This window comes from Belonocnema kinseyi, chromosome 6, assembly GCF_010883055.1.
Source record: "Belonocnema kinseyi isolate 2016_QV_RU_SX_M_011 chromosome 6, B_treatae_v1, whole genome shotgun sequence".
NCBI lineage: Eukaryota > Metazoa > Arthropoda > Insecta > Hymenoptera > Cynipidae > Belonocnema > Belonocnema kinseyi.
This window is the reverse complement of record NC_046662.1, coordinates 97,754,238-97,781,202: the sequence shown is the minus strand read 5'-3', so window position 1 is coordinate 97,781,202 and position 26,965 is coordinate 97,754,238. Positions and strand designations below refer to the sequence as shown.

The 26,965-nt window shown below is 33.2% G+C and overlaps 1 protein-coding gene across 1 annotated transcript in view; it reads left to right on the top strand.

Annotated features, from left to right (window-relative positions):
• Positions 1 to 26,965, top strand: part of LOC117174171 — a 166,108-nt gene that overhangs the window by 4,356 nt on the left and 134,787 nt on the right. The window contains exon 2 of the mRNA XM_033363000.1: positions 20,331 to 20,479. Within this exon, the coding sequence (XP_033218891.1) occupies positions 20,331 to 20,479 (149 nt within the window). The remainder of the gene's footprint in view (positions 1 to 20,330; positions 20,480 to 26,965) is intronic.

The window sequence follows — 26,965 nt, the reverse complement described above, 5'->3', positions numbered from 1 at the left end:
TTTCATTGAATTGCGTTAAGAAATAGCAAAAATTATTAAGAACTTGATGCTGTTTGCAAATAAACAAAAAAAATATATATGAAAAAATAAGAGTAACTATTGCTAATTATTTAAAAAAAGAAAAAGTCATAAAAATATGTAGTTTAATACGAATAAAATTTAATTTTAAAATACATTTTGAAAGCAGTTCGAACTTCATATTTCTACGATTTATTTTGCTGATATTACTGATTTTATTATTTGTTCTAGTTAAAAAAAAATACTGTTAAAATTATTAACGTAGCTAATGAAAAAATTATTTAGAACATATACATGATCAGAAGAATTAATAAAAAGTATATCACTTATATCCAATATAAATATAATAATAATTAAAATATGTAAGACTACAACTTGAGTTGCAAAGTAAAGAATCTTTGTACCTTTAAAATCTTAACAATTGCAAGTTTTGAAGGAAATATTTTTAAACAGTAACATTAATTTGAATTAAAATGTTTTGCGGGAATAATTTGGTAAAAAGTCATTGACAAGACTGATAAATCAGAAAATGAATATAATATTATTCAATATAATGCATATATTTAATTAAATTGAACCGAACGTTATATATACATTTATGCAGTTCAATAATTTATTTATTGCTTAATCTTGAAAGCTTTTTTCTCGCTGCATACAACCCCTAATAATTTTATTTAAAATTTTTTATTTAAGGCCATGTGACGAGAGGATCACGTGACCAAACCTGGTCTTCGATTTTTCTTTCCCAACTTACGTCTAAACGAAATGAGGTATCGCTATGAAAGTTTGGGAAATGAAAGTGGAGGTAATAAAGTCAATGTCTCTGCTTTGTTCCGGTGGAAATTTTGAGAAAATTTTTTTTTTTTTTGAAGAAAATGCAAATAAACATATTTGGTATGACATACGTATCAGTCTGGTATCAGCTATGTCAAAGCAGCACTAGCGCAACGAGTAGACAACTTCGAACTTCTAGGGGTCTGTGGGTAAAACAGATTGCATGATTACCGTCAGAGAAAGTTAAAAGTCAAACTCCTGCTATAAAACGTAAATGTGTCTGTCGATAATCATTATTTGCATAAATAAACTTTTTTCTTCTTCCAACTCTTTGCAAGGCCACAAACGATCCTTTAATATTTATTAACATTTCCCGAAAAAAATTTCCGCGTTATTTAAACTTTTATTTTTCAATATGGGTGAAAAAATATTGATCTTAGGGCTGACTTGATCAGCTGTTACACTCATCACATGGCCTTAAAGGAGATTTTGAATTAAATTGTTGATTATATTATTGCAAACCTCATTTCTAAAATAAACAGACTATAAGCTATTAAACTCTATAAACAAACGTACTGTACTCATGACGCACAATTGGAGCAAATGCACTTTTGTCAGTCAAAAATGTTCAGAGCCTTCAATTTTTTGCGATTTTGAAATTTTTGTTTTAAATTAAAGATTATTAAATTCTATAGATCTTAGCTTTACAAACTTTTGTCTCCTCTATTATTTTATTAATAATTTTTCCACTCAAAGCATGAAAAAACTAAATTTTTTTAAATAACAATTTTTTACGCTTTAATAACTGATCAGGAAAACTTTATATTGTCTTAAATAAATGTTTAGAAACTCATAGAATACAAATAATGTGCTTCTTAATCCATTTATTTGTTATAAAACAATTTTATAAACAAATTGACCAATAATATTATTATCGGTAAAAAGATGTTTTGCTAAAAATGCTTCACATTAATGTAGGAATTACATTTAATAACAAAAATACTTTAAAAGCTTAAAATAACCTCTGTGATAAACAATTCTTGTGGCAAAATATTAGAATTTGAGATTTTTCAAATTATAATTTCCTTTGATGGCCAGAACGACTTCAGGTAACCCGTAAAATAATAAATATTTAATAATATTTGATAAAATATAACAATTTAAATTTTTGTAAACAAATTAGATAAAGAAGTTCAAAATTTTGGTCCTTTCGCATAGAAATTTTGTTCTGCATTGAAACTGTTTTTTACTGTTGGACGAATGACTGCTAATCGCAAAAATATTTGAGAAGTTAACAATAACAATTGTTATAAATAATTCTTGTGGCAAAATATTCAAAGGTAAGGTTTTATCAACATTTTAATTTTCTTTAGTTGCTACAATGGCTCCGAATATTCCTAGAAAAATGTATCTTTGATAACATTTAGTAGAATATAACAACTTGCATGTTTAAAAACAATTTACATAAACAATTTCTAAATGTTGGCAGTTTCACTTATAAAAGACGGGTTTTTTTTTATCTTTAATAGATTGAAAATGAATCATAACACTGCATGCTAAGATTGACTCAATACAAAATCTTTTGACAATAACCCACCGACTTGGCCATCAAAGTAAATTATAATTTGATAAAACCTTAAGTTTTAATATTTTGTCACGAGAATTGTTAATAACAGTGGTTATAGTTAACTTTTCTAATATGTAGATGACTAGCAGTCATTCGTCCAATAACTTAAAACATTTCCAGTGCATAAAAAAAATTTCCATGCTAAAGGGCCAAAATTTCAAATCTGTTTATCTAATTTGTTTAGGAAAATTTAAATTCTTATATTTTATCTAATATTATTAAGTATTTATTATTTTAAAGAATACCTGAAGTCTTTCTGGCCATTGAAGGAAATTATAATTTCAAAAATCTCAAATTCTACTATTTTGCCAAAATAGTTTATCACAGTGGTTATTATAAACTCTTAAATTATTTTTGTTATTAAATGTTATTCGTATAATAATGTGAAGCATTTTTAGCAGAAATAAAAATTTTTTTACCGATAATAAGACTATTCGTATATATGATGTCCGGTTCAATTTAAATAAATATATACATTATATTAAATAATATTAAATTCATGTTCTCATTCATCAGACTTATTATTGACTTTTTACCAAATATTTCCCTCCAAACATTTTAAATAAAATTACCATTGCTTTTTAAAAATATTTCCTTCAAAACTCGAAATTGTAAAGATTTTAAAGGTACAAAGATTCTTCACTTTGCAACTGAAGCTGTAGTCTTACATATTTTAATTATTATTATATTTATATTGGATATAAGTGATATATTTTTATTACTTCTTCTAATCATGTATATGTTTTGAATAATTTTCTCATTGAGGAATTAAATATTGTTAATTTTTTTATTAGCACCGTTAATAATTTTTTTAACTAGAACAAATAATCAAATCAATAATATCAGTAAAATAAACCATACAAATATGAAGTTCGAACTGCTTCCTAAATGTATTATAAATTAAATTTTATTCATATTAAACTACATATTTTTATGACTTTTTCTATTTTTAAATAATTAGTAATAGTTACTCTTATTTTTCCATACATATATTTTTTGTTGATTTGCTAACAGCATCAAGTTTTAATTATTTTGCTTTTTCTTAGTGAAATTCAATGAAAAAGTCAGACCTACTTTTTGTGGTGCCACCTGTTCGATTAGTTTGACCGACATTTCCCCTCCGGATCGTAAAAAAACTACTACTACATACACATACACGGTCGAGGCAGGAGGCTGCCTTCAATTGTCACTTCAAGTAGCCTTTCTTAATTTATGAATATATGAACTTCTTTTAATGTATGTAATTCTTTATCGACTTCAGAATAACCGATAGTTATATCTAAACTTTAATAAGTGCTTCTTAACTTAATCCATAATACAATTTTCACGGGCAGAAATTTCAGTAAACTTCCTTAAAACATAACTAGTATTTACTCGTACATATTTTCACCCAAACCGCAAAGGCACTCCGAAATTTTTCTATAAAAAACAAGTGCTGCTCACACGACAAAACCTTTATGAAACAGAACACTTGTAAAACTGCACTATATTACTTGTAAAAAGAGGCGCCGTACTTGCAGCTTGTAAAAAGTACCAATTACTTTATGAAACGCTCACTTGTAATAGAAGTCACAATTCCCTAGACTTGTACTTGTAAATTGCAGCTTGTAGGTTTTATGAAATAGCTCCCATGGTCAGTGTCAAATGGCCGACATAGGATCTTAGCAAGGTTCTTCAAAGGTTATTACGGGAACACATACATGAATAATTTCAATGTATAAAATGACAGGATATTATAAAGCTTCCTGCACAGGAAACTGTGCAGGGAAAAATTTTATTTCCCTACCGAACGAAATCTCTGAATTTTCTTTAGCGAAATAGCCTGGCCCATTTGAGTCTATAAACAAAGTCGATTTGAAACAAAATAGTCTCCGAGATAGTTTGAGAGATTTGGGTCCTTTTCCAGATCCTTTTAGTGGTCTTCTTAAGAGTGGTGCGACGATAATATAATGTTCCTTTTGTATTCGTCACGTACCGGGCGGGTAGAGTTATTTACAGTAGTTGGTCGTGGCTAATCCGCTCTCACTTTTTAAATTTCTCTTCAAATTATTAACACTTTTTTAATTGATGAATTTTCTCATTATACTTATTTATAATTATAACTTATATACTGATATACAATTTTCTAGTTGAATTCAAAAATCTTGTATTTTTTGGCGTATATCATTCCATTTACGAGAAACGTTCTAATAATCCCAATTTTAAGTATTAAAAAAAAAGTTAGATATCTGAAGTCATCGAAACCCGTAGATTCCGAATTATTATGTTTTAGGCTGTTAACTATGAAATTAAAAAAATATGCTTCTAGATTTTAATCCGAAAGCTTAACAAAGGACCCTTGCGTGTCGGCTAGACCCTCAAAAATGTCTACCTGCGTACCTGCGGAGAATTTCTCTGAGCTTCTTTGACCTTAAGAATCTTTAGTATATACTAAAAGATTCTTTTCAGTAGGGTTGTGCGATTTGAGTTTTATTTATTTATAAATAAGCACAACTGTGAGCATTCGAACCCTCGAACTGCTGACTGGACAGTTTCTAAACACCGAGCTCCGAGCGACCTTAGGGGGAATAGCCTTCTCCTTATGCCCCTATAATTTGCATGTATTGCCATCTTTGTTTAAATTCTTTTTGTTTTTTTGAAGTGCAGAGTGAATATTTGAGAAAATTGTCTGGAGACGTCAAGACCCGATATATATGAAAATTTAAAAAAAATCGAAAACTTTGATCCGTATGCTCTTAAAGATATAGATTTTAGGGAAAATGTAAGATCAGTGCTCTCGGTGACAATAGTGCATGTTTTATTAAATCTTACAGTTTTTACTCCGTAAAAAAAGTAAAAGCATATAAAAGTTTCGAAGCTTATAAATTTTAAGAAGCTGATTTTGCGAGGAAAGTGAAGTTTAAGCAGTTCAATGATACTTTTCTGCTTCTGAGTGAGGTTATAGTGTAATAATATAGTATTTTTAGTTTTAACTTAATATTCTAGTTATAACTTATTATTTTCTATAAGTATGAACATTGACATTTAGAAATATTCGTGTGTAGTATTGTATTCATTTCAATTTAAGTTGTCAAATTCCATTGCTGACGTAAAAGGCGATGACATTTTATTAAGATTTTGAGGTTAGGAGCAGCCTATTACAAGAGCGATCTGCTCGCAGGATCATAAAAATCAAGTGATATTATTATAAAGTTTTAACATTGTATTCTTCTTTCACAGTTTAATGTAAATAAGTAGTATTTTTACATAAACCTATATCCAAAAAGGGATTCATTTTGAACCCAACGGGAAAAAGTTATATGTACAGTTATATATTAAGTTGTCACAAAAAAAAAGATTTTTCAAATAAAATACTTGTATTTTTGAACAATGAAATGAATTTTTAAATACAATTATGAATCTTAAATTAATTAAAAGGATTTTAGAGAAAAATTTATATTCTCCTATGACAAATAACAAAAATTTACGTCTCAAAGAACTGTATGAAATTTAAGATTTTTCTTGATACAAAAAGGCAAAAAATACCAATTTAAAGAATCTCTACCTTATGCCAATACGTTTTTTATTTTCCCTGGCTATAACATGATTAATTTTCTATCAAAAAAGACAACTTTTACAACAAAATATACGAATTTTTAACCAAAAAGGGATACACTTTGACCCGAAATTGAAAAAGTTATGTGTGCACGGAAAAAAAATTCTTGAGGCGAACGAGTGAATCGAGAATATATTAAACTCAAAGAAAGTGTACACTTGGATTAGGTAAAACGTTTAGTTAGAAGAGTTACACATTTAGTTACTTTATGTGAATTGTTCTCGTAAATCAGTAATTTGGACAAAATTGCTAAGTTCGAAAGTTTATTATTTTCGACAGATTTTACAGTATTTACAGATATTAACTTACAGTAGCCAATTTTTCATCTGGTATAGCGAAAATAAATTTCCCTGGAATCCGTGTAATGCATTTGGAGGTCAAGTTTGTTGTTTTTATCGCCTTTCTTGATATTTCAATATATTTATCGCCTACAATCGAAACACATGTAAATTATTATTACTGCATCATAAACTTCATTTAATATTAACATTCGCGTACATTTTAAGTGGTAAAAAGCGTTTAATTGTCCAAATTAAATCTCAACTGTCACTGTTCCCGATTAGACCGTCGCCATTTTATTTCGCTGCTCCCATAATGCACCGGTGCTCTTCCGATAATTGCTTCAGACACCTATTCTTAATATCCCTATTATAGCTATACTTATCAGGGGTTTGACTACACGATATCCCTGGTATATGGAAAATAGTCAAGGATATTTATTTTCGCTGATCCAGGGATCTTTCTAAATTCCTTCGTTCGTTTTCAGCTAAATGTTTGGTTATAATAAGGAATAATATCCCTGTCACAGCTCAATTTTTTTACCGTGTGCAGTTAAATATCAAATTTTCACACAAAAATTTTTTTTAAAAATAAAATACTTGTATTTTTGACGAAATAAATGAATTTTTAAATAAAATGATGAATCTTGAATTAATTAGAAAGATTTTTAAGCAAAATTTATATATCCCTATGACAATTAACCCGTTTCGCAGATAGGTGGTAGCGGGGCAGTGAACTTTTCCTTTTTAGAGTGGCTCCTTTTTCATCACCTAATTCTTTCGCTACAATTGTGGTAAACATAAATTCGGAAACATAACCTCACATTCTAAAAGCATACATCTCTTACTTACCACTCATAAAAAGTTCCTTGCAAATCTGGGCATTTTTTAATTGACTTGCACTTAAAGGCCCACGACGCAAAACACTTATCCACATTTCCCTTCTTCTCATTGACAATATAATAAGTTTACTTGTTGACAGATCACTAGGCCCCGCACGAGATTTTCCGATAAACTTTTGATCTTTCTCAGTTATGCCTATTGGAATCCGAAAAAATCTTGTGTCTGGGTGCACAGCAATGTGTTTCTTACACCCTGCTACGAAAAAATATTTCATCATTTTTCTTCTTTTATTTTAAAAATGTCTCCGAAATATGTCATCCCTATACTGGCAATGTATTTTCCCTTGCATGTATACCCCTGGAAGTTCGGCCCTTTAAATTTTTTTGGCTTAATGAGAATGCTATATTGTACCGCACGCCGCGCCATCACCAGAGCAGACATATGCGCAGTCAATTGCGACGCATATCGCTCGCACGTAAATCCAAGGAACTTGTACACTAATTCTTTTTCTTTGTTTGTGGCCTCTTAGAAAACTGGTGCACTTCACTTCAACTATTATAATTAATAAAATGCGGAAAACTTTGCGTTGACGCATGATGATGGCGGGGGACTGCGTTGGTCTGCGTCTTGCGATGGCCATAATAATTTCCAACAACTGAGCGCGCTTTTTAAACTTGTTATCTCAACTTGAAATTATGAACATCATTATAAAATTGATCAAAATTCAATGAAAGATTAAAGATGTATTAATTTATACTCGGGCATTTATCGGAAGTAAAATTCCTTTTTTTCAATACCACTTCTTTAATTGGGAAATTTATGACGATTTAAGCAACATTTATAATTAATTGATAGATTTCATGATTTTTTAAAATAATTCTAATTTAAAAATACATTAATCAGACATTTGTGGATATAAAAATTCTTTTTTTTTCAGCTTTTTAATTAGGAACTTCATAATAATTTCAGCAAAATTCTTAATTTTTTAACAATATAATTTTTTTAACAAATTTAATAAACAAATTCATTATTGCAACATTTGTCAACGGAGAAGTTTTTTTTTCTATTTCAGACTTTCATTGGTATCTTCATAATAAATTCAGCAATATTAATGATTAGTTGATAAATTTATGATTTTTCAAGACCAATTTAACAAACAAACGCATTATTTGCGCATCTGTGAACGTAAAAATTCGTGTTTTTTATGTCAGTCTTTTCATTTGGGACCTTCATAATAATTTCAGTCAAATGCATAATTAGTTGATACATTCTATGATTTTTTCAACAAATTTAAGAAATATATGCATTCTTGGGGTATTTGACAACGAAAGAGTTGTCGAAAATAATGAAAAAGTCCGAAAATTGCCTGATAAATGCATTTGTTTATTAAATTTATTTATTATATTAACATTAATAATTTCGCGAAGAAATTACTACCAGAACTTCATTTTTCCAATTTGAACAAAGAGGAAAAAGAAAGTCTTTTGAAAAGTATAGGAAAATTTCCTCATCAATTCTTTTTGGAAGGAGACAAGTTATGTTGTACGAATGTTTTGAAACATAAAATTAGAACCGTAGATGATACACCCGTTAATAAACCAAACTATAGGTATCCCGTAGTACATACAGAAGTAATAGCACAAAAACAAATAGATTAAAAGAACAAAATGCAGTATCGCCTTCTAGCTCAACTTATAACTCTCCGGTTTGGGTAGTACCGAAAAAGGTGGACTCTAAGGGTAACAAAAGGTGGCGAATGGTCATAGACTATCGCAATCTTAACGAAAGGACTGCCGGCAATGCTTACCCTCTCCCCAATATCACATCTATATTACATCAGTTGGGTGGCATCGATATTTCACCGTGCTCGATCTCGCGTCTGGGTTTTACCAGATCGAAGTCGATCTGGCGAACCAACATAAGACAGTTTTTTCGACCCTTTTTGACCATCTCGAATTTAATAGGATGCCTTTTGGGCTGATATCAGCACCCGCCACGTTTCAACGTTTGATGGATATAGTTTTATCAGGGATGCAAGGGGTTGAACTCTTTGTATATATGGACGATATTGTCATTTACGCTAAATCTGTACAAGAACACAACGAAAAATTAAAAAAATTATAAGGGCGTTTGAAGACTGCTGGACTTATTTTAAAACCCGATAAATGTAGGCTTTTGTGCAAAAAATGGGATAATTGGGTCACATAATTTCTGAAGATGGGGTTAAACCTGATCCGAAAAAAATCGAGGCCGTGAGCAACTTCCCTCGTCCTAAGGGTCGTAAAAATGTTAAACAGTTTTTGGGCTTAGCAGGGTACTACCGGCGGTTTATACCAAATTTTTCTACTATTGCTAAACCATTGACTTTGCTATTAAAACAGGATGTGCCATTTGTCTGGTCTGATTGTGCTGAAAGCGCTTTTAATAAATTGAAAAATATTCTCTGTACGCAACCGCTATTGCAGTACCCGAAATTCGAGAAGCTATTCATAATTACTACAGATGCATCTGATTTTTCTATAGGAGCCATATGAAGTCAAGGTCAAATTGGTAAAGATTTACCTATTGCGTATGCGTCGCGAACTATGAATAAAGTAGAAATAAATCATGCAACAACAGAGAAAGAACTTTTAGCTATTATATTTGCTGTTAAACATTTTCGACCATATATCTATGGTACTAAGTTTACGTTGGTTACAGATCACAAAGCATTAGTATGATTCAACAAGTTAAAGGACCCTACGATGCGATCCCGTTTAGCTCGTTGGAAAGTAAAATTACAAGGATATGAACGCAAAATAGTATACAGGCCAGGTCGTGTTAATGCCATTCCGGATGCACTCTCACGAAATCCAGTAAATTTTAATGAGAAAAAGAGTAAAGAGAATATTGGTGGTGGGGATGGTCATGACAATGCTGCAAAGAGCTGTAGGTCGAACATTGACTGCTTCTTCGAAAGCAAAGTCCTCTACCACGAATATCCTATAGAAAGAGTTTTTGTTGGTAATTGTTGTTTCGAAGATGAGATAGAAGTGGATGAAGCATTTGTTGAGGAAGGAGACAGTTGGAGACAGTTTGGTCTTAGTGGGACATGAAGTTCCAAGGTTGAGTGATTGTCAGGTGGTAAGCTCTATACCCCAGCCTAGTTCCGGTTGGTGCGGGTCCCGCCAGGATGAAGACGAGACAGAAACTGATGCGCAGGTCCTATGAGCACCTGCCTCCTAGAGGGGGTATTTAGTAGACCCGCGGGCCACGCGGAAGATGAGAACGTACCCGCAGAGCTTTTGATAGACCACGAGAGTACGGAAGGGGGTTCTTCTGGGCACATGCCATCCAGAGTAATGATGCCATTTGTGAGAGTACGGCTGTTGAGTTTTTAGCTGACTCTTCTACGCAGAGTACGGAAGGGGGTTGAGTCATATGGGCACCCACCATCCAGATTAAAAAGAATTTTGATGAGAGTAAGGCAGTTGAGTGTTTAGTTAATCATTTTGATGATGATGCTTAGAGTGAAAATGAGACAGAAAAGTTAAACGGAATTTTTGGAAATTTTTTGAAAAGTAGAGATGAGACGAATAACGAAGACGTAAGACCTAAAAAACGATTGAAATTGAACGAAAGCGCTTTCGCAGAGGCAACACAAATTTTCGATGCAGGGTTGAAGGGGTACTTACTACACCCCTAGGTACTGACTTACTGGACAATTCCATAATTAGACTCTGGAACCTGAAGCAGACAGAAGCAGAAATTGGTTACGTGACATCAAAAATTCATGATAAGCGTTTAGTTTATAATTTGCTTCTTAAAGAGAAATTTGATTCTAAAGTTTTTGTAAAGAATATAGAGGCTGCGGTGATAACACTAAGAGAGGCTATGGAAGCTACAAGTACTGAAACTCTCAGTTTGTCACGAGAAGGGAATGGATTCGATAAATTGTCCTGGTCAGTCATTGAAAAAGTTTTCAGAAAACATTTCGGTAAGGGAGGTTACCAGATAACAGTATATACAGGTGAAGTCGAAGTTCCTGAGGTGGAAAAGCGCCCGGAAATTATTAGAGAGTTTCATAGTTCAACCGTGGGTGATCATAAGGGAGAAACAAAAACTTCAGAAAGAATTCGGGAACTATTTTATTGGAAAGGTATGAGGAATGAGATTTGAGATTATGTAAAAACATGTGAAGCATGTCAGAACCGAAAGTTGACAAGAGTAAAGACAAAAATGACCATGCGAATGACTGACACTTCTATTAGAATTTTTGAGAAAGTACAAATTGATATTGTAGGTAAAAGGATATTGTAGGCTTATCATCCACAGTCTCTGGTGGCGTTAGAAAGAAGTCACCACATATTCGTGGAATACTTACGCAATTATAGTGGGCAAAGTACGTGGGACCAATTGCTTCCATTTGCCATTTTTTCCTTTAATACTTCCGTTCACGAGTCCACTGACATGACTCCTCACGAAGTGGTATTTGGGAGAAGGGCACGATTTCCTTTCGAATTTGGAGACGAAAAAATACCTATGACATATCGAGGCGTCCTAACGGTAGGATGCCAACGCACACGCCACGACTTGGTGGTACTTAAACAAAATTATAAATAATAAAAAGCTAACCGAGAAGTTAGCGCCAGAAACGTGTTGATCGCGAAATTGAGCAAGATGAAGCTAGTAGTTGGCCAAAACTAAAAGGTGCTCGCTCGCTTCATCAAGGCATGAAAGATCTATCTCGGGCTATCTCCCTATTCTATCTTCATGTTTTTCTCGCCCGAGTTAGCACTTTCATGATTCGATGGAGTGAGCGAGCATCTTTCAGTTTTGAGCAACTCCTAGCTTCATCTTGCTCAATTTCGCGAGCTGAAACTTTCTAGCGCTAACTTCTCGGTTAGTTTTTTATTGTTTATATTTTTGATTAAGTATCATCTAGTCGAAAGCGTGCGTTGGCATCCTATCTTTAGGACGCCTCGATATGTGCAATTAGTCGACGAAGTTTTAAATCGAATTGTAGAAACAGAATCACTTGCATAAGCTCGATTAGAAGCTGCAAAAAGACGTTGTAAAAAATATTACGACCAAAACATTAACGAAAAAAAGTTTGAGTCGAATCAATACGTTTATGTACTAATTAATGTGAGGGAGGACAAATTTGATCACTATTATTCAGGGCCATTTAAAATCGTTAGAGTCATTGATGATCTCAGTGTAGAGTTGCAAATCACACCAAAGAAAACTTCTATTGTTCATGTAAATCGCATCCAATATGCATTTTTGAGATACGTTTAAACTTAAATGTGAAAATTAATATTACAATTTATTTTTTCAGCCTTCATAACAATTGTAGTATATAAAAAAACGTCTTTGTCCTGTCCAGAACTCCTCAATTATTAGTGGAGATTCAAAAGAGAAAGAAGCGAATCCTCTAATTATGGTTGTAACCAATGTAAGCATTAGAAGCGAATTGAAATAATTGATTTCAATTGAAATTTGCCAAGGGATCGATACATTATAAAATAATTATGTAAGGTCATATAGGGGGGCCAAATTTTTAATTTCAAAGATTTATTCTTAGATAATTATTTAGGTTCATACAAGGAGATCTTTAACAATTTATAAAAATAAAATAAAAATATTAATAATTGATCATTGTCGAAAATTTGTTAGTTGTAGAATATTATATTTTTGAGAAAGTAATTATTATAAAAAATAACTATTAAGAGGTTTTAAATACCACAAAGTTTCTATTTTCAAGTACAAATGAGTCAGTAGTTTGAAGTTTTTATGTAATAATTGATTTTAATTTTATAGACGAATCTCTGATAAAGATTTGTTGCCAAAAATCAAAAATAAAAGATTATTGTTAGAACTCATATATTATTTAGTAATATTTATTCATATGCTAGAATAATTGGCTATTCATACAATTTTCTTGTACTACTTTTTTTCCAGGAAAATTGGGGGTTTCATTTAATCCGGAGTTGGACCTGTCAGAGAATTTCAATCGATGATCCAAATAAAATAAAACGGAATACTCAGGATTAAAATTTTAATTTAGCATTTAGTGACGAATATTCCAAATGCATTGCATAAGAAAGTATCGTATGCAATTTAAAACGTGGCTACTCACAAAATATTTTCTCGGTTAAGCTCCTCGTGAGCCGTCAACTGATGTAAAATATGCTATGACATTATATTCTGTAAAGTTCAAACAAATATTTAATTTGTAAAGCATTGTTTACGTGTAAGTAATCAAGGTTAGAAATAAGTATCGACAAGGACGCTAGAGATAATTAATTGAAATGCCAAAGTTAAAGTAAAGTAGATAATAGCATATATAATTACTTGTAAATATTACTAATTAAGAAGTGATTTAGAACTTACATTAAAGGACGTTGCAAAGTTTACACAAATGAAAACTTTTGTATTTGTTATCCAGGGATGGGATAAACGCACTGGTTTAATTCTTTTTCACCAGTTTTTCACTAAATATCACCAGTCACAATTTATCATAATCTATGTTGCAACTAAACATCTTGCGTGAATGAGAATTTCATTAAAAATTGGACGAAATTCTTTAAATTGAAAAAGCCACTTTATGGAAGTTCCTTTTTTCTAAGGAGAGAAGTGTAATGAGCAGATATAAATCGCATTCTTTCCGCTAGGAACAGCACCATCGGTAAGATGAAATGCGCGATTTTGCAATTTGAAATAAATGAGATATAATGCGAATACATTTGAATTGAGAATAAAATATCTTTTGAGAAAAGATTGGCAAAGCAACAGTCGGGAAAGTCGGCATGAAGAGGAAGAAAATATCTTTAACGATAAATCATTTTTTCTGTAATTAAAATGTGAAGACTAGTATGATGAATGTGAGCGAATGTATATTTAAGATTAAATATTGGCATCATGTTCATTTTACGAAAGAAGTATTAACATTTGCCAGCAGGATGTATAATTTAGATTTTACTTTCGAACCGTCAACATAGAGTCGTCGTTTCGGCAATAAAATATACCGATTTGAAAAGTGTCTCGGAAATGTTAGGTTTTGATATAGGTCACGATAAGAGAACTGTTTATAAAAAAGTCACGCCTGGAATCTATCGTATTCGATGGCTTTCCATGAGAACAGAGGGTTACTGATTACGCAATCCATAGTTGGGTTTAGGAGGCTAAGAAGAAATATAGAATTTAAGAGTAGGGATTAGAGCCAATGTGTAATGAAAGAATGTATGAACATTTGGGGGAAGCTGAGGACCGCTGCGACGGTATCGAAGCTTCGGACGCCGAAGTAAAGAACCAGAAGAATCTGGTGCACAGCCGCGGCTCGTTCGTTATTTATCTCGAGATATTAAATTAAAGTTTGTAAAGATAAAGTTTACAAGTCCAGATTAATCAAATATTTGTTTATTGATTCACTAATAAAAATTGCAGTTTTATTATCTTTTTTAAGCCTTAAATTGAATTAATGATTTTTATTTTAGAAGATTTTCAGTCAAGGATTTCATCACTGGAGTTGGATTTCCAAACCCTTAATTGCAGAAACGGACAGAAACGGAAATTTAAAGACCTGTTTTAAAATTATCATTTTAAATATTTCAACTTTTCGCGCCTAAATAGAGTTCCGCTCGTTACAGTGTGTAACACGCCGTTGGTCAATTTGGCGCGAAACGTATATGGATTCCTCAATAAATCTGCAAAGTCCCACAATCATCCAAAACTCCACATCACCAATAGAAAAAGGTCACCGATGAGCAATCAAAGTAGTTAAATTCGATTTAATTAAATTCATAAATTAAAATTTAATTAAGTTGGAATTGAAAACAACAATTTGATAAGGCAAAATTAAATTACAAGTTCTGTATCCCGGATAACAACTCTTAAGTAAGTACACTTGCTACTATCTTTCGCCTCTCTTTAATAGATTTACTCCTACTCATTTACATGCAGTCATGCATTACTCATAATTGGTGGTAAACACATCGGAATTCAGCCAGAACATTTCACTTCTGATAAACTAAAACTGTTTTTCAAGTCGCTAGGACATCTAGGCATAAGATAACCTTAATCGATAGCTGGATCAACTCCTACATTCCATTACCAAGCTCTTGAAACTATTATTTTGTATCTTTTAATTTTTATTTGTTAACACCATTCGTGAATCCTATGAACAGATGCCTTGATTTCATCATAAAATTTCGAATAAAATTACATTTTTTATTTTTCTAGACCGATTAAGTTAATAATTTATTTGAATTTATAATCAGCCAAAAGTTTGATTTTCCTACTCAATTTCTCGTTACTTTTAAGCTAAAGTAGATTTCTGTTTCAGTCTAGTTACTCTTAGTTCTTTCGTACTAAAACATGAAGTTTTGTATAAAGGAAATCGCGATTCTCATTCTAATTTTAAATGGACATACTAGGCAGTCTGATAAGTCCCTGAAAAATGAAACACGGAGACGTTTTTTTGGCCAAAGTCGGTTTTATTTTTCAACATACTCTCCTTTAAGGTGGATACAGCGAGTCCAACGATTTTCTAACTATTTGATACCGCCCGAAAAGTATTCGATCGGAAGGTCTCGAAAATACGCCTCAGTTTCAGCTATGAGCTCCTCATTTGAGTAAAAATGCTTACCGGTGAGCCATCTCTTCAGGTTAGGGAACAAGTAATAGTCGCTGGGGGCCAGGTTTGGTGAATACGGTGGCTGAGGAACCAATTCAAAGCCGATTTCATGCAATTTTGCTTGTGCAACTAAGCATGAATGAACAGGCGCATTGTCGTGATGATAAAGCGGTTTTTTCTTCTTCAAATGCGGTCGTTTTTCGGCGATTTCGATTTTCAATCGGTCCAATAATGATGAATAGTATGCTCCGGGTATGGTTGTACCTTTTTCAAGATAGTCCACGAATATTATGCCATGTGCACCCCAAAATACGGAGGCCATAACCTTTCCGACCCATTGTTGCGTTTTTGGACGCTTCGGAGAATTTTGGCCCGGTGGAACCCACTGTTTTGCCTGTTGCGTTGACTCAGGAGTGTAGTAGTGGATCCAGGTTTCATCCATGGTTATGAATCGGCGCATAAACTCGGTCGGCTTACGCGAAAATAATGCCAAATTCTGCTGGGAAGTTGTCACACGAATTCGTTTTTAGTCCACTGTGAGCAAACGCGGCACCCATCGCGCGCAGAGCTTCTTCATACCCAAAACTGAATGCACGATATTTCCCACACGTTCCAATGATATGCCTACAGCATTAGCTACCTCTCTCAATTCCACTTTGGGATCATTCAACATCATATCATGGATTTTTTCGCATTTTCTGGTGTAGTGACCTCTTTTGGGCGCTCGATCGTTCAGCATCAACTGTGCTCGTACGGCCACAACGAAACTCGTAAACCACTTATGATTCGTTCCAATCGACGGTGCAGAGTCCGGGTAATAATTATCCAGCTTGGCCTTGGTCTCTGATATCGTTTTCTTGCGAAGATAGTAGTATTTGATCAAAACTCGAAACTCAGATTTTTCCATATTAAAAAAAAACTCGGAGGTTAGTCGCTTCTCAGTGCTGTAACTTGTAAATGCGTAAACATAAATGGCTGAAGTTTTGAGAGGCGTCATTTGAAGGATCAAGCTCGACGAAAATGGTTCACATTAGTGAATACTAATGCCATCTCTTAGAATTTTTCAGGTAATTATCAGACTGCCTAGTATTTAAACAATTATAATTATTTGGTTTTAAATAATACTGTCGGATATGTTAGTGTGTTAGTTGAAGTTATTTTATAGTAACTCCCCCTCTCATCTCTATCTTGTTTTGATCATCTAAATGTACTACCCTTTGAATTTCAAATGTAGTCTGAATTGTGGCTCTTTTAAATTTACCGATGAATTTAAGCTCGAAAAGTGCTGCCTCTAATGGAGGAAACATGTAATTTTGCCGGCTTATCATAGGCGCCTCAAGGCTCGTGTTTTATTTAATTTTCTATTATTGATCAGGATTGGATAAACTTGGCGCCATGGAAAAATAGACACAAGAGAAACAAAGTTCTGCAAATTAACATAAAAAATGAGCAGTTTTCTGTTGGCTGTACATAATGCAGTGACGTGTTTTATCTTCTTGAGAATGGCGCTAGTGTGGCACATGCAGAGATTCCCAACGTTCATGAGTTTAAATGTTTTGAAGGCTTTAAAATGTCCTTTCTGAAATTGAAATAAAAATACGATCATAAATAACAAGCCCAGAGGCTGAAATTGAAATAAGAATTCGATCATAAATAACAACTCAATAGAGTAGCCGACACTCAAGGGTCCTTTCTTAAGCTTTCGTATTAAAATTTAAAAATATAATTTTGTTAATTTGATAGTTAACAGCCTAAAACACAATAATTCGTAATCTACGGGTTTCATAATCGAGTCGAGTTAACGACGGCCAGCTACTGTAAACAACTCTGCCCACCCGGTACGTGACGAATTCAAAAGGACCATTATAATACCCTCGCATCACTCTTAAAAAGGATCTCTAAAAGAACCTTGAAAAGTATCCAAATCACTCTGACTATCTCTGAGACTAAATAATTCAAATCGAACCTGCAGATAGTCTCAAACTGGCCAGACTATTTCACCTGAGAATACTCTAAAATTTCTATTGATAGGGACGCACAGCTTTAGTTTTTTGGAAGACTAAATCCAGCTAAACGTTTAGCTGGGACAGCTAAATGTATCATCATTATATGTATCATCAACTTTTTTCGGAAACTATCGCTCGTGGCAAAAAATGTATAAAAAAATGTGTACCTCCTTGGGATCTACAACTTTTGTTTGTAAAGTTTTGCGATATTTTGCGCATTTGCTGAGGTACACGCAAAGATTCATGATTCTAATGTGTTTATTAATGGTTTCACAATAAAAATAGAATGGTCGCCAATTGTCACTATCATATTTGTAATTAGTGCGTCAAAATATATAAGTATACGGAGTTAGAAGGAAATCGGCGAATTTACCTATTTGGAACTGCACCTGAATTTTCATTTTTTTTTAAAACAATTTCATGCAAATTTTTGGATAAAAATCAAATTTTCTTTTAAACGGACGCCATTTTGTCAAAAAAGAGTATTTTTAAACTTTTTTTGGTTCACACAAAAGCTATGCATATAAACTTCAAAAAACTGTTGTTTTTTCGTTTCAGACGAATCTGTGAAAAACTAGAGTGCGGGCAATTTCACATCACCCGGCTGAACATGTTCAACATCTGCCCTTATAATTAAAAATTTTGTGCATATTTATGGCTGAAGAAAGTTTTTTTCTTAGTTCAAAAGTTCAATGATAAACCATAAAAGTTTTGGAAAGATTTGTTATATTCTTCATCCCCCAAAAAATCGCAAAATATACCCTTATTCTTCAGGTGTTACGTGGGTTGCCCCCCTCAAAATAAATAAATACTATCAATAATAAAACATATCATTATTTTAAACTAATTTTCACTTTAACAGATTAATTGAATTGAATCTAGGAAATAACGTATTTCTTTAAATAATTCATTATTGATGTAATATTACAAATTTATACTTTTTAATTTTAAAGAGGCCCGCGCTTTTCGGAACATCCCAGCTGAAAATTCATGTACAGGAAACACGGAAGATTCTGTACATGGACCAGCACTGTTAATCTGGACGGTTCCTGTGCAGGATTTTGGCAAAGGGACATGTACCGACGAAGGAACCTTTAAATGATCCTTTACGGGTTCCTGTAAAGGTTCTTTTGTGAAGAAAATTGAGCCGCAGGTTCTTGTACAGAAACGTGTATAGGAATGGAACCTTTAAATGAATCCTGTACAGAAACAAGTATAAGTTCCTTTACAGAAAGCTATTGTGAAAACTTAAGTTGCTTACAGCTACAAAATTGCCTTGCTTTTATTCCCTTCCAACTCACCATCGAGAGATCCATGCCACTAGCGAATCATCGCCAGTGAGTCCTCACACAGGTTCATGTATAAGATCTTCAATATGCTCCTGTACCTAAACCAACACCTGAATTGACTCTGTTAAGGGGCCTGTACAGGACCGTTCGAAAATTAGCTTGTATACAAGTTCCTTCGCATGATCATGTATAGTCTAGTTCACCAAATTCTTGCACCAGAACCGCCAATATTACCTGCACAGAATCGTGTGCAGTTTCGTGTACAGGAACATGTGCAGGATCCTCCGAGGTTCTTTCACAAGAACAGTCAGCTAGGATGCGCAGTTGAGAAAGTCGCGGTTCATTAGCATCACTTATCATTAAAAATGGTATGAATAATTCGTGCGGAGTCAACGATTGTCCGCACTCGTTGCTTAATATAATATTTTCTTGATACGAACGTAGAAAACAGTGGCTTTCGTATACCGTAGAACGTCGCGAAATTAGACTTTTGCAGCACACTGTCGTTTAATATTTTGTATTATCCAATCACCGAGACAAAAATATACTACTTATTTGTAAAGAATAATGATTTTATAGTTTGCTATGCGTCTCAGGTTTCTGTCAACTTCATATTTACAATATCAACTTCTAAAATACGTTTTCAAGATTATGATATTCACTATTTCTCTTGTTTAATTTTTGTTTTAATTTTTTTCATAGTGTTACTGGTTGAAATGGAGACTCATAATATTTCATATTTAGAATACTACCTTATCGTCTTCGTGTTTTAAATACTCGTATGATAATATTAATCTCCGGTACTGTAATACGAATAAGTGTAATAAAACCTCGGTTTTCTCTATTTTGGAAAAATAGTATACTAAATTCTAATTTAATTTTTTCATTTAGTCTATCTAAAGGTCTCTTAGTGTATGTGCATGAATAAATATAAATACTGATATAAATAACATGGGAAATATCAAATGAATGATGTTTTATGCCATTATACTCTTGGAACCCTAACAACAAAATTATCCTTCAAAACCCAAGCTCTGACGATTTATGAACATTTTTTAGCGAATTCTGACTGTTTGACGATTCCAGTCGAAAAACGTAACAAAAGCAGCTGGAAATGGCAGAATTCCGGAATTTTCGTCTAATGATTCCTGACTTTTTTTTAGTAGTAATGATTTTTTCAGATGCTTGTTCGTGTTCTATTACAAAACGTCCTTATACATAATATTGTATTATTGATAAATACTTTCTTTATGTAAAACAAGAAAATTACATTAATATTGCAGTGGTTTACAATCTCTGGGGAACCAATAATTCAAGAAGGAACGCAAAAGGTTCTGAAATGTAAGCAACCTTTGGCAATACGAAACCTTTGTCAGTATATCATCGACGATAAATGGCTAATCTTAGTTACTCTTCGAAACACATCTAACTGGTAAGAAAATTGATTAAATACTTATCTTTAAACTTACTTAATACCTAGAGAAAAAATTCGAAAAAAACTGGTTAAATGACTAATTTTTTATTTGAAATTAAAAACTTATACACATAATTAAAAAAAAGGTCAAAGAACCACCGCATGGTCCCACTGGTTGCAACTGCCATCTGAAAAAATGTCACCGGCTCCAAATAAAACCGCGGTAAAGCACACATGTGGCCACGTCTAATGACCGTGAGATGGGTGGCTGAATGGCCACATATATAAGGTGCTATTTACCGACTATTTGGCGGTTAAGTTTTTTAAACGACGTCTAAAGAAATAAAATTTTAAGGTCTCTGGAAATTTTCGGTAAATTGTCCCTTAAAAACTGAAACTAGACGGGGAAGCCATTTTGATCTAATTTTTGGCATACGTTATCTAAAGAAAAGAAAAAATCTTAAATTCAATTTTGCTGCGTATATTCAAGATATTTTAAATATCTGAAAATACTGTCTTTAGATGTTAAGATTAGTTTTGCTTAAATTTCATATAAATTAAATATTAAAACGCACTGCAGTGCTGCGTGATTCCGTGCCGATCAAACGGGACTAGGAAACGGCACTGGACTATCAGTGCAGTTTCAGGATCTGTTTGTGCTGATTTCGTCACCTAAACGCCACTCGAGTGCAGAGTGATTCGCAGTAGTATGTTTTAGCGTATCTCTATCCGTTTATCACATACATTATATTCATTCCAATTTTAAACTTGTAAAAAAAGTTAGAGTAGATGTATAAGGCGGGTTCTGGACCACGATTCCTACCTTACCGACATCGAGAAGCTTCGACCTGTAGTGCTTCGTGTCCTTGTTAAATTTTCTGGGAAAAAAGGGTTCGGTCCGTGCTAAGCTTTGAGATCTTTCTCGTAGGCCCCTGATGACGTCACGATTGCGCAATAGTCTGTAGCCAAATTCATGTAAACAGGTTCAAGCGTATGGTGAGAAAAACAAGGATGATTTATTGCTTCCTGATAGATAAGTCTGTTCGTTAAATGCGCAAAAGATGCAGGTGTATAGGTGAAATTTTATATGGAGACCTATGTATGGCATCCTGTTTTGACTAATAATTTGATTTATTGCTTCCTGATAGATAACATTTTAGATAAAAATTTCTGCCTTAATTTGTTTAATGCGCAAAAGATGCGGGTGGACAGATGAAATTTGATATGAGGGTTATGCATGGCATCCTGTTTGATTACACAGGCTGTCAAAAATTGACAAACGTCAAAAGCCAGAAAGCCGACCAAACATTTCCGAAGGATTTTGATGCGCTGAATCCGAATCCGAGCTGAAAATTGCTCCTGTACGTCAGGTTTTCAAGATATTCTAACCTAAATCTGCAAAAACGCGTTTTTCAGCTGTTTTTGAGGTTATGTAACCGAACAAGAAACTAGTCTACCACAAAAGCTAATATGGAATTTGAAAGTACTAATCTTGTCCTTCCAAACCTACTTTGATTTATTAGGATATCTTTATTTTTCACCAAAATATTGTAATTTGAATTTTTTTTAGTGTTTTAACCCATTAACGCTGAGGTGTTCAGATTTATACAACGCATTCTCTATTGCTGACGGTACGATATATTTTCTTCAAAATATTATCTCAGGAGTTTTCGAGGGTGCACTTTCTATTGCCGGTGTCAGTTTTTTGTTATAACCCCTAGAAGATCCAATATGGCGGCCACAATTTAGAGCTTTAAAAAAGAACAAAGGATCCCGCACAAAATACCAACAAAAAAGCGTACAGTCGTTTGGAACCAAACTTTGCACATTGATAAAACAATAAAAAATATGGAACCCGTGTCTTTTCATTTCTACGGAAGCCGTTTCCTAGGGGTAGAAACCACCCCTAACAAGCCACAAGCATGCTAACCCACCTGACTCTGGGAAAAATAAGTTTAGTCGCATATTTTTCTTGGAATAATGAAGTTCCATGCCACAAGTGGGTTAACCCACCTACTTGCTAATCCACCTAAACCCAGAAATTTTCCCTACCAAATTATAAGCAGGCTAACCCACCTAACCCTGGCAGCAGCGAATTTAGTCGTTGACATCTCGTGAAATAATTGAATTCCACACTACAAGTGGGCTAACCTTGAAATTAAATTTTTCAATTTAGCGTATTAACCCATTAACGCCGAGATGGTATGCCATTGTCTCTTAAAAATGTTATCCGAGGGGTTATCGGGGGTTCCCTTCCGATTGGCTCGGTTTTTTGTTATAACTCCAAGAAGAGCGAATATGGAAAACAGGGTTTTAAAAAAAAAAATTTTACTATTATGATTCATTTAATATTGTAAATTTACTTAGGATTTTCCAGCTCACTAAGCCAAGACTCAATATTTTCCAGCCACTTAAGGCTGGACTTAGGATTGTCCAGCTAAGAAAGAAAGTACTTAATATTTTCCAGCCAATTAAGGTAAGACTTTAGATTGCTCAGCCAATTATGGCAAGCCTTTGGATTTCCCAACCAATAAAGGCAAGACTTTTTATCGTCCAGCCAGGCAAGACAAGACTTTGAATCATCCAGCCAGGCAAGGCAAGACTTTCAATCGTCCAGCCAGGAAAGGCAAAACTTACGATTGCCCAGCCAGTTAAGGCAAGACTTGGGATTGTCCAGCTAAGCAAGGAAATACTTAATATTTTTCAGCCAATTAAGGCAAGACTTTAGGTTGCCCAGTCAATCAAGGAAAGACTTTAGATTGCCCAGCCAATCAAGGAAAGACTTTGAATTTCCCAGCCAATAAAGGCAAGACGTTGTATCGCCCAGCCAGTCAAGGCAAGACTAACGATTGCCCATTCAGTCAAGGCAAGGCTGGTGTAGCACTTTTTACATCAGGGTAAACGATCTTCTCTAAATACTTTTTAGAAAAACCACCTGTTTTGCGTAAGCAAAAATAACAATCAGTATCATGATCGTTGGGCTCACGCCAAACAGGTGGTTGAATAACAGTCTGCGTCTTGGTACTTTCATCTTCCTAATTTGACCAATTTAATCTACAAGCATGACAAATTGAGGTTGGTACCCATGGTTCATCCAAATTTTTCATTGAAGTCCCATAACAGTTGAAGTATGACGTTTTTATCGAATCATTAATTGATCGACGGTATTTCTCCGTTTCATACTTTCCGCAAACGTGACAAAACGTATTAACTTTCTCAGCGCAAGGAGTTCTTGAACTCATTTTTTTTTCTTATAATGAACAGTAACGTGGATATTCTAAAACGCACTATATACAAAAATCACGATCGACACGAAATGTAACCGCTAGACAGATTTCAAATACAAAAAGAATTTTATTACCTACGGATCCAACCGTTAGCGCCGCCACTCAAACGTGATCTCTGTCACGGAAAGATTTATAGCAAAAGACGAATTTCATCCCCTACGCATAACACGCCATAAAATCGTCGCCAGCTCAGTGAGCCAGCTAGGGATCGAAGACTGTCTGCGCCGTAGATCGGCGCGCACATACAGCGAATGTGAACATTGTAATGCACACAGAGTGCGCAGTAGCATTCTGCGCAGTTCCAAATGACTGCACGCTTTTTGTTGGCATTTTGTGCGGAATCCTTTGTTCTTTTTTAAAGTCCTAAATTTTGGCCGCCATATTGGATTTTCTAGGGGTTATAACAAAAAACTGACACCGGAAATTATCCACAGATATTTAAATATGTTTTCAATCCTCCACTAAGGCTACTCTATAATATAGGCTACAGAAAATCGAGGAGGATTCAATTCAGCGTTAACATTTTCTTTTATAATGCTGAATCTTTTAGAACAAATGACGTCATTATCAAATTGTACTACGCAATATCTGAAAAGAATTGTTCGTAAACAACTTCAAGGTTACTGTAAATGACGCATTACATTTTTAACGCTGAAAAACGTTATATTTCAAACGTGTCTAGACGTGTCGATTATAATTTAGAACAATGTAGAATATTTTGACAAAGATGGGTTATAATAATGAATAAGGATGGTAAATGATATGCAGCATGTATAGTTTAGGGGGAAAGAGAGATGGAGAGCTATGTATTAAAATGTTTTTAGTCAAAAATAATTTTGTAAGATTGCAGAAGGCTTTGCGATTGATCGATTTGAAAAATAACAACAGATTCTTAAGCGGTCCCAGTACATACAGTTGATCACTGTAACAGATTTAGAATTTTATATTGATATAGCTAGGATGTCAAATCAGCCATTTGAGATGAAGAAAATACAATTGGAAAATGCTTACTAGAATTTATAAAATAAATCAGCTCTATAAATATTAGAGTTGACTCAGAAACGTTGAAATCATCTTTCACATAACAGTATAATCTGTCAAAGAAGATTCAATTCACTTACTCCAAACATTAAAATAAAGCATCATAAATAACAAAAATAAATTCAGCAGTATTAAAATGTAACGCAAGGCAACTGTGAATTAAACATTGGAAAAAATGATACAGTGGGCACGGGAGCATCTATTTTCTGGAACTTTTAAATCCAAATTTAGTCAAATAGAAATTTAAAAATATAAAAATTAATATAGTTTACAGAAATCAAGGATGATATATTGCTTTCTAGCTAGCTAATTTAATTCAGAGACCCTAGAAATCAACCTTACCGATATTCTATAGATTTAGTGGTTTATGCTATGTTTCCAGAATATTCTCAATGACGTCATCGAATTCCTACTACGAAATTTGTTTCGAAAACAACTTCAAGGTTATTTTTAATGTTGCATTACTTTTTTGCGTTTTTCAATATTATATACCACACGTGTCGATTATAACTTAGAATCTTCTGGAACAATTAGACAAAGAAGGAGATATATTATTATTAGATAAGGATGGTAAATGATATGCAGCATGTATAGCTTAGGGAGAAAGAGAGAGATAGAAAGAGCTATGTATTAAAAAATGTTTCAACTCAAAAATAATTTGGTAAAATTTACAAGACGATAGAAGGGTTTGCGATTGAGCGACTCGAAATCAGTTACAAATCTCACAGCATGCCTCATCAAAATGAATTACATCATATAAACATTTGTGCACGAATTTTGAGGAATGCCAACAGATTCTTAAGAGATCTTTTTAAAAATAGTGGGTTGATTTAGAATTAATACCAGCTAGCCTCGTAGTATTGAATCAACTATTTTGAGATGAAGAACGTATAATTTGAAAGCTCTTGTTAGAATTTACGTACTTGCAATAAAGTATCATGAATGATAAGAATAAATTCAGCCATATTAAAATTTAGTATAAGGAAACTGTGAATCAAATATAGGAAAAAATGATACAGTGATGACATGAACATGTACTGTTTGGAAATCTTCAATAAAAATGTTGTGATATGAAAATTTAAAAAATACAAAAATAGTATAGTATATAGAAATAGAGGATATATGATAATCTCTGTAAACCAAATATTTCTCATTAGTTAAACTAAATTGTCGTTTACTAAATTGAGATAGTTGAGACAAAAGTATTTTCACGATTCTATTAATAAGAAATCCTTATCTATTTAACTGGATTCATCAAGCTCATCGCAGAGTGCAGTACAAAGAATGGAGATAAACTTAGTACGCATAAACAAGGTGGTACCTCCTATTCCTCCTCCTCCTTCTCCACCTTCTCCTACCTGGTAGTGGTGCACTGCATCATAATCTTCCTTAACCAAAGACCTCTTCTTAATCAAATTAAGTTTTTATTTTCTAAGTTGACATAGTTGAATCAAAAGTATGTTCATGATTTTGGTAATCAGAAATCATTAGCTGTTTAACTGGATTTATTTAACAAAAATTAAATGTTGGTTCTAAAAAAAAAATAATCATTTACAACTATTATATAACAGCATACTTTAATATCATTGATACTTCATGAATAGCATTATTAAATTAAATATTGATATAAGACTTAAATGAATTACTACCTACAGTTCCTTTAGTTTTTGATGTTGTTTGCAAGACAATGTGCTCCTTTATTTTTACATCTAAATCTAATATTTTCAGTAACTGCTAAACTTTAATATTATCGTATTAATTCTAACCTAAAATAATTGTAACGTCAGTTTTATGCCTATAAATTGAAATGCATTAAAAAAAATTACTGCCTTGCATTAGTTCGCAAAACACTAACGTACGAACTGTCCGTAAATACAGGAAGATCGTGCCGCGCGTCGTGTGGCTTCTGAGAGTTAAAAATCAATAATCTATACAATAATGCAATGACAATGATGAAATCAAATATGGAAATAAGAGATGTTTTGATTAGTTTTAACCTGCAGAATTATATTGAAGCCTCCAAAGAAAGTGAGTATTCTTTTATCAGTGCGCATTTAACCTAAAAAAATGTTTTTTTACAACTTTCTCTCGATTCCCCTTATTGTACATATTGCTAATTATTGATTATAACTTATTGTTTTCAATTTAAGATTATTAATTATAAAGTCATGTATGT